This window comes from Neophocaena asiaeorientalis, unplaced genomic scaffold (assembly GCF_003031525.2).
Source record: "Neophocaena asiaeorientalis asiaeorientalis breed wild unplaced genomic scaffold, Neophocaena_asiaeorientalis_V1.1 scaffold1004, whole genome shotgun sequence".
In the NCBI taxonomy this organism is placed as follows: Eukaryota; Metazoa; Chordata; class Mammalia; order Artiodactyla; family Phocoenidae; genus Neophocaena; species Neophocaena asiaeorientalis.
Window position 1 is genome coordinate 580,815 of NW_020174276.1, and position 8,972 is coordinate 589,786.

General features: G+C 58.7%; 1 protein-coding gene across 1 annotated transcript in view; it reads right to left on the bottom strand.

Annotated features, from left to right (window-relative positions):
• The window catches only part of ARHGAP4 (Rho GTPase activating protein 4), an 18,504-nt gene extending 10,746 nt beyond the window's left edge, over positions 1 to 7,758 (bottom strand). The window contains exons 1-7 of the mRNA XM_024755814.1: positions 6,886 to 7,758; positions 4,969 to 5,176; positions 4,720 to 4,882; positions 4,422 to 4,484; positions 4,030 to 4,194; positions 3,315 to 3,443; positions 3,016 to 3,237 (exon numbers count right to left, since the gene is read on the bottom strand). Of these exons, the coding sequence (XP_024611582.1) occupies positions 3,016 to 3,237; positions 3,315 to 3,443; positions 4,030 to 4,194; positions 4,422 to 4,484; positions 4,720 to 4,882; positions 4,969 to 5,174 (948 nt within the window). The 5' untranslated portion in view covers positions 5,175 to 5,176; positions 6,886 to 7,758. The remainder of the gene's footprint in view (positions 1 to 3,015; positions 3,238 to 3,314; positions 3,444 to 4,029; positions 4,195 to 4,421; positions 4,485 to 4,719; positions 4,883 to 4,968; positions 5,177 to 6,885) is intronic.
• Positions 7,759 to 8,972: the final 1,214 nt, after the last annotated feature.

Here is an 8,972-nt window from a genome sequence, read left to right on the forward strand (position 1 = left end):
ACGGTTGCCCAACCATGTGAACTGTGCACTTAAAATGGACAAAACGGTGAGTCGTATGCGTATTTTACCACAATTATAAAATTTCTATCCAGGCCCTAGAAAACACTGACATTAGAAGACCCACCCCCTCAAGCCCACATAATGGGCAGAAAACTAGAAATTGACTCTCCGGAAAGGATAAATCAGAGGGGTCCTGGACTCAGGAAGGGGACGAAAGTCCCTGATGAGAGAGAACACGGCAGCCACCGCCATCTGGGGCCGGCCAGGAGCTCAGAGCCGTGCCTCAGTGTGGGCCTGTTGGACATAAGGAATGTCACAGAGCATCAACGTCAGACAAAGCCACTGTGGCCATGACGGCTGAAGATAAAAAAAAAGTCATCAGCCTGTCTGAGCACAGACCAAAGCAAGAACTTTGTCCACGGCACAAAAATGAGCAAACCTCCGTGCGTCCCAGCTAGTGTGAGGGACGGTTCCTTCCTCACTGATGACAGCTCTAGCCTCCCTTTAGCCACCCCTGCCCCGTCTTCTCAATAAGATTTATTAAGACACCCTGTCAGAGTTACCCCTGTTTCCTGACAGCATCCAAGCCGGCGCCAAGCCCCTCCCCCAAGTCCCCTAACCCTTGCCCAAGTCCTCTGAGCCCTTTCTAGCACCCTCTTACCGAGACACCCCCAGCTCCCCGTGATGTGGGTGTCCCTCCCAGCAATGATCGGAGTCCCTGCCCAGCCACCCTGGGGGGAAACCCACTGCTGACGAGCTCTGCTCACACACATCAAATACGTAATGCACCTCTCTTCAGTGCCTCCTCCGAAATATGAATTGACGGCCAAGAACTGGCAGCCATTTGAGGAAGAGCTCTAAAGTGGAAGACATAGATCAAAGCAAAGAAACAGTGAAAAGGCAGGGAACCGGCGGAAATGTCAAGAAAAGGAATGAACATTTCAGAAAGATTTGAGAAGATATTGTATCCATGAAACAAGAAGAAAGGGCTATTTTAAATAGGAATTTGGAAAACAAACCAAAACTCTTAAAAACAAAAAATATGAAAGTAAATTAAAAAAAATTTCAACAAGGGGCGGGAAGAAATAGTCGAAAAAATATCTAAGAAAGCAGAATGAAAAGGTATGGCGATGAGAAATAGGAAAGATAAAAGATAAGGAAATCAGGGCTTCCCTGGTGGTGCAGTAGTTGAGAATCCGCCTGCCGATGCAGGGGAAACGGGTTCGAGCCCTAGCCCAGGAAGATCCCACATGCCGCCCATGCACCACAACTACTGAGCCTGCGCTCTAGAGCCCGTGAGCCACAACTACTGAGCCCGTGTGCTGCAACTACTGAAGCCCGCACGCCTAGAGCCCGTGCTCCTCAGGAAGAAAAGCCCCCGCAATGAGAAGCCCGCGCCCCTCAACAAAGAGTAGCCCCCGCTCGCCGCACCTAGAGAAAGCCCACGCGCAGCAACGAAGACCCAACACAGCCAAAAATAAATAAATAAATTTATATTAAAAAAAAAAGATAAGGAACGTAGACTGTCAATCCATGGTGTTCAACATCAAATTACAAGAATTTGTGAAAGGAAGAGAAAAGAAAATTAAGGGAAGGAAATTACCAAAGGAATAATACGAGCTCAAAACCTTGAGACACAAGTTTGCATACTGACGAGGCCCACTGGGTGCCCAGCACCATGAAAGAAAAGAATCCCCAAGGCACAGATGCGGGGGACGCGGGTTCGTGCCCCGGTCCGGGAGGATCCCACGTGCGGCGGAGCGGCTGGGCCCGTGAGCCGTGGCCGCTAAGCCTGCGCGTCCGGAGCCTGTGCTCCGCAACGGGAGAGGCCATAGCGGTGAGAGGCGCGCGTACCGCAAAAAAAACCCAAAAAAAACAAACAAAAAAAGAATACAGACATTTTTTCAGACATTCAAAGTCAGGAAAGTATGGGGAAAGATGTCCACACAAACAAGGGTAATAAACCAAGAAAGAGGAAGACACAGGATCTGGGACACAGACGGTCCAACGCAGCAGAGAATGGCAGGAATGCTCGGGACGATGGGGCAGGGAGGTCGTGGACTTCACAGGCCTGCAAGCCGGGACTGGACGGCTCCAGGGCAGAGCTCTGAAGAGAAGAGATCGCCTGGTGTGAGGGGAAGACGGAGAGACGACGGCACTGGGAGGTGGTGATGTGGGGAGGAGCCCTAATCATCCACAAAGGAGGCCAGTAGGGCCTCTGGAAGCGCAAAAGCGCTAGCAGCACCTGCCACGTTGCTTGCAGAAGCAGCAGCTAGAAGACGGGGAAGGGGTTGCGTCTGGGGAGTGGGAATCAGGAACGGAACGGGTGAGTCAGAGAAGGGCTGTGTGCCATTGGACGCCTTGAGTAACGTCTGACCTCCGATACGACTTTGGTCAAAATACAAATTAAATAAGTAAAAGCTCAGTGTAACCCCAGTCCCTGCACAATGTTCATGAGGGTAAACTGGTAAACAAAAGAATAGCTCGGAGGTGCATTTAAAAAATGCCTAGTGGGGACTTCCCTGGCGGTCCAGTGGTTAGGGCTCTGAGCTTCCACTGCAGGGGGCACAGGTTCGATCCCTGGTCGGGGAACTCAGATCCCACAAGCCGTGTGGTGCGGCCCAAAAGAAAAAAAAAAAAAGATGCCTAGTTATAAGTTACTGTTTGCATGGTTTCTTTCCCCCCAAGTTTGCATTATGAAACGTCTAAGGTACATAGAACCATCGAAAGAAGAGCATACGGACAGCTATGTACCACCCACCAGCTGGCCTCAAAACCAGTGGCATCCTGGCTGTGTTTGCCCTTGCGGGGGGCGCGGGTGCGTGTGTGTGCGTCCTTTGGCTGAACCGCAGAAGTGAGCTGCGGAGGTCTGCTGGCTTCAAACGCAAGTCCGGAAACCTCAGAGCCTCATTTGTCTTGAGGCCACTGAAGGAGGGTCTGAGAAATAAGCTACCTTCACAATGAAGACGAGAAAACACAAAGCATTTGCCTGAAGGGGCGGGCAGAGACCCTCACCTCATCCCCCTCGTGGGGCTGGTAGTCGAAACGCAGCGGGGGACAGAAGGCGGCTGCGTGCACCTCCAGCACCTTGGCCTTGTCCCCTGGAGGGTCTAGGGCTTCCACCACCTCCTCCAGGCTGCCCAGGCCCTGTAGCTGGGAGGCCTGGGTGCGGCTCTCGGCGGCCGTGTAGCTCCGGAGCACCTGCCCCAGGGCCAGGTGGAATCCCGTGTCACAGCACTGGGGGACAAGCGAGGACACGGCTCGGGCAGGCTCGGCACACAGGCGCCCGGCCCCGCCTGCCCGCCAGCACTCACGTCCATGAGGTCCAGGACGTCACGCACGTAGTAGTTGTTGACAGCGGCGTTGACGCTGGCCAGGCTGAGCAGGTACTCGTTGCGCGCCTTTGTGCACTTGAGTTTGTGCTCCAAGAACTTGGCTTGGCGCTGCTCAGGACCACACAAGCCCCAGGATCACCCACGCGGCCCCAGCTCCGCCTCCCACGTAGCCCTCACCCGCGACACACGCTCTCTCCCCTCCCTTCCCCACGCGGACAGCTACACCCGCTGTCCCACCAGGTCCCTCAAACAACTTGGCCCTGAAGTCATGATGTCCTTCCTCCGCTACCCTGGCAGCCTCAGCGTCCCCATCCTCTCTTCAGGGACCGCCTCACACATTCCTCCTCCCCTCCTGTCACTCAGTCACCCATTCGAAACGTCCGCTCGCTTGTCTGCAATCTCACAGCACTGCGTGAGCCAAGGACGGGTGGGTGGAAGGGCCCCCAGGCTTCCGGCAGCAGATTTCTCTTTGCCCAGCGGGTCTTGGTGGGGGAGACCAGCTAGGAGCGTGCGGGCTGTCCCGGGCCTAGTGGCTCTTCTCCAGCCCGCTCTGTCTACCACCCCAGCTTGGGGAGCCCTCCAGAGCCAGCCCCGCCTTCCTGCTGCACACCACCTCCCTGCAGGGCCGGGACTCGGAAGGACAAAGCCCAGGAGCCAGAGCCTCCAGACACAGACGGCTGCCCCCCAGGCCCACCTTCTCCACCAGCCGCCCTCCCTTCTTGAGGGAGCCCTTGCGGAGGGGCCCTGACTCGGTGCCGGCACTTCGGCATGCCCGCTTCTCCTCCTGCCGCTCGGCCTCCCGGAGCTTGGCCTCGGCATTCACGCTCTCCATGTGGTACACCTGGTATGTCTTCTTGGCCTGCAAGGAGGCCCGAGGCCAGGCAGCCCTGCTCAAGGCCACGGCCGCAGCCAGCCCTCCCCCTCCCCATCCCAGCCCATCGGGGACTCGGACTTGAGCGCTCTGCCCAACCACCCAGTGCCCAGAGCTTGCGGTCCTCGAAACCCAGGTCTCTCCTTGAGCCTGGCTCGGGGAGATGCGAGGTGATGGCCTCCCTCTGATTCGGACAGGCCCTGCGGCGCTCTCACCGTCTGAAGCTCTGACACCACCTCCAGGAGCTCCTCCTGCAGCTGTTGCTCCAGATCCTTACTCTGCGGGGGAGGGGAGTTGAGCACAGCCCTGCCCCAGTGCAACACCCACCTCCATCCTGCAGCGGCGGCCAGCCCTCAGCTTGGCACTCAAGGCTCCCAGCGGCTCCCCTCTGCCCGACGCCCCCCGCCCTCCTGGGCCCTCCCAGCCGTGACACCTCTGCATCGGGCACCCACGGGCTGCCCTCGCTAGATCTTGAGGCCATCCAGCATCCCGTGCCCAGGGCAGGGGCCTTGCCTTCTTGACTATGCGCCCAACATCCTCCGCGATGTGACTCAGGCGCTGGGCCAGGGGCCCACCCAGCACGTCGCTGAGGGCCGCGCTCTCGCGGCTCTGCTGCCGCGTCTGCTGAAGCAACACGGCCCAGCAGTGTAAGGGCGACAGGAGGGACGGCTCCTTCCTGGGGGAGACGGGCACTCAGACCGACGGGGAGCGGGGCCTCAGGCCCTGCTGCAGTCGTCCCACCGGCCAGTCCCCAGGACCCACCGGAAGCTCTGGTGCTCCCGGCTGCCACCCCCCAGGCGGCCTGCGCGGCCGGAGAAGCGCTCAACCAGCTTGTCCAGGCCCCGCGAGTACTCCAGCTCCACCTCGGCGCGGCGCCGCATGAACTCGGCCAGCTCCTGCAGCAGCTCCCGCCGCAGCTCGCCCTGCAGCTCCAGGCAGCGCAGCTGCTCGCCCAGCTGCCAGCGCATCTCTGTAGGGGCGGGGCGGGGGGGGGGGGGGGGGACGACGCGGCTCAGGCTGGGGCAGTGGACCCTCCGCCGAGTGGAGTGAGCGCCGAGCCGAGGGGGCGGGAGGCCGGCCCGGCGCTGCGGGAGGTCTGCCGTCCAGCCGGCTCGGGGCGGGCCTGAGGAAGGGGACCTCTGCGGTGAGGCTGAAGGGAACCAGCCGGGAAGGAAGAACGGAAAGGCCCTTCCAGGCAGAGGGCAGAGCCCTGCAAAGGGCCAGGGGCGAGAGGGAGTGTGGAGGGTCCCGGAGGCTCGGAGCAGGTTGGGATGGTGGGAGAGCACCTGGCACTTGGGCTTCGCACGACTCCCCGGTTTCCCTGCCACTTCCTGACCTTTGGGCGCCCAGGACCCCAGGCAGGGTGGCCGCCCCCGCACACACAGAGACACACGGGGCTGCGCAGGTGCGGGGTGGCCACGGTGCTCTGCCAAACCTGCAGTGAACTTGTGGCCTCGCTGGCTGGAAACCCTGCCCTCAGCCCCAGGGAGAAAGGGGAGCGCCAGTGGGAGGGCCAGACCAGCTGGTGGAGGCTGACCAGTGACGGGACCGAGGCAACTGGCCTGTTTGCTGTTCCCAGTACCGACTCCTCACCACCCACCTCCACCTCCGGGCAGAGAGGGCCACACCCCGCTCCCCACACTGCTGGCTTCTGACACCTTATCGCTGACTTGATTTGGCAACTTTCCCCACACAGAACTAAAGCAGAGAACCGCCTGAATGAGGATCTTAAGCAACCCACTGGCGAGCCCTGGGCGTCCCGGGGACATAACGCACTGTCTCGGCTTCTGGCAAGCGGGTCACCACTTACTCATCGCTGTCCAAAAAAGGGACGTTAAATGACTCCTTCATTCAGCATAATGTTGATTATACACCCCGTCAGTCTAGACATGGAGACACGGTGCCCACCCTCCTGGGGACAGACAGCAGGGGGACAGGCACGCGCTAGAACGTGTCGGAACAAGTGGCACTGAGAAGACAGCACAGAGCGGGAGGTGGTCAGGAACAAGCAACACCGGAACAGAGAGCTGAAGGAAGCAACAGAGGGGCCATGGAGCCAGCGTGGCTGGAGAGAGCTGCGCAGGCGAGGGGAGGGGGGAGATGGCCAAGGCCCGTGGTTGGGGAGGACTCCCCGCTGGACGCCGAGGGAGAGGGGGGCCACAGCGGCGGAGCCATGAGGGTCCGGCTTCGCACTCACGGCCCCTCAGGCTGCCGTGGGGAGCCAGGGCAGAGGTCAGGTGACGGAGGAAACGTGCCCAGCCCAGGTAGCAGCTACCGCACCAGTCCAGGCAAAAGACAGTCAGGGGCTTGGACCAGGCAGCCAGCCTGGGAGGAGGTGGGCAGTGGCAGGACCCAGGGTGGCTGTCGGAAAGAACTCTGCGGTGAACCGCTCGGTACTGGTGCCATGTGGATTTCTGTCCCGCCAGTGGCGTCCCACGGGCTGTGGGGCGTGTGGCAGCCTCCATGGGTCCTGCCTGCTCGGCATCCCCGTTTCCTCCTCTGATTTCCCTTTCGAGAACGTCCCCTTCCTACTCTCAGCCCCTGGGTCCCTCTCCCTGACTCCAGGCGCCCCAGATGTGGCTCTTGCATCACCCATCCCTCGGCCCCTCCACCGTCCTCCACCGTAGGACTAGATCAGTGACAGGCCCAGGGGCCACCATCCCCTCCCCGCGCTTGCACCTCAGTGACTGAACGAGAGCGCTCTCTTTCCACCAAGGGGTCAAGCTGGGTAAATGGAAGCCTGGGCGAGGACTGCTTCCTGAAGGTGAAACCAATGCAGTCTCCTTACACCGTCCGAGGCCAGGCCACTTGAAATCGGGAGAGTCTTCATTAAATCAGGGTAACAGTTTGGGGATAAAAGTAAATTTCATTTCATTCCAAGAAAGATCTGAGATGTCCCGGCTTGCCTCACTGTCCTCTGGCGTCTGCCCCTTCCTCGTGGAGCGGCAGTTCCCCAGGGACCTATTACAAGCGAACAGTATTCAACGGGCCGGCACACCAAACTGTTTCATTTCTTCTGTTCGGTGCAACCAAGCCTTGGCTGGGATTCGGACCTGGTGTCGGGCAGACGTTGAGTCGGCAGGGTCTGGGCACAAGTGAGCCGGTGCCTCCCGAGCTCCCCAGGCTCCCAGCTGAGTCGGCGTCCAGCTCTCAGATCTCAGCTGGGATGCGCTCATCAGGGAACCCTCCCCAACCTCCCCACAGACTAGGTCTGGCCCTCTTCCTGTCCCCTTTCTTGACATCCGCACCCTCCCTTTATGGTGGTTTTCATCATAACTGAAATCAATTGTGTGATAGGTTGTTCACTATATGCCTCCCCCACTAGACCTGTGAGCCGTATGCCAGCAGGGGTTGCTTCTCCTGTGCTCGGCACTGTGTGTTCAGGGCCTGGCAAAGAACAGATGCACGCAAAACATCTATCAAAAGGAAGGATGGAATCCACGTATGCTTGAATTGCAGAGCCAGGACTGGGCCTCAACAACACTTCCTGTGAGCGAGGCATTCGGTCTCACTTCTGCTGACAAGCAAAGCAGAAAAGATGGCCTCCCAAACCACGACTATGCTGACCTTTCAGAATTTCGGGTGTCAAGACAGTGATCCCGTTTTTCTAGCATAGTAGGAAGTTTAAAGCAAGGAACAACTTAAAAGACAGCCTTGCTCGAAACCCCAATTTTTTTTCAGTGTGAATGAACGACCCACACTTGCTGACTGAAGAGTTTCCAAAGTCCTTCAGCCTCATGACGTTTGGGGGATGCGGCTGCGGATCATTCTCTCTATCTGAGGAATGTTGCAGGGGAGGCTTGGAGAGCTGACTGGCCCTGCACGGTCACCTCAAGCTGGCTCTGGGCAGCAGGCCACCCTTCCCAGACGGGGAGGACTCGAGCATACTTTGGTGTAAATTGCTTGTATTGGATAATTACGTTGGAATCTCCATCTATGGACTGGAAGGACATCCGAGGCTCATTTCATTACACCTCCTGGGACCTATAGGAGTGGCCATAAGCAAGTCACTGCTCCTCTCTGAGCTTCGGTTTCCTTCATCGGTAAAATTGAGCTATTGAGACTGATATACAGGGTCGCACATCTGAAGACACCAGAAAATGTTACAGCCTCAAACTGCTGGCACTTGGACGCTGCCTGCTTCCCTTTGCACGAGTTACCACGCCCTGAATAAGACCCAGAAAAGCAGTCGACTAAGAGTTTGCAAAGCTGATTTGCATACGATTTGCACAGAGTGTTTATCAGAACCCAAAGAGGTCTGCTCTTGCAGAGGGCGCAAGATCCCTCAGGCCAAGATACACTGTGCCGGTTTGACCCAGAGACGGTGGCCTTCAACTCTGAGCCACCTCAGCGCCCAAGGGAGGGAACAGGGACTGGGCTGCAGGGACTGGAGTGGTTTTAGGGTAAAGCCATCGCTAAATCCATCCACCGAAGCTCTCGGACCCCCTACCCAACCCCCGTCAGCAAAGTCAAGGTGCTCCATTTCACTGTGGCTAGAATGCCACTTTGGGGTGGGCACTCGGTGCCCCCTTCCCTCCTCGGAGTCCTTAGGTGAGGTGCAGGGAGAACCCAGGAGGACACAGCTACCAAAGGGAGGGAGGGAGCGAGGGAGAGTGGCAGGAAGGAGGAACAGCGGCGGTTGCGGCCAAAGGGACGTGGAGAGGCGGGCAGGGGGCGCGGGTTCCCTCCCTCAGCCCCCTCCGGAGGTCACTGGGGGGGAGCAACGGGCCCTGGGCCAGCGGCCAGGTCTTTTCGAGCTCCCCCAC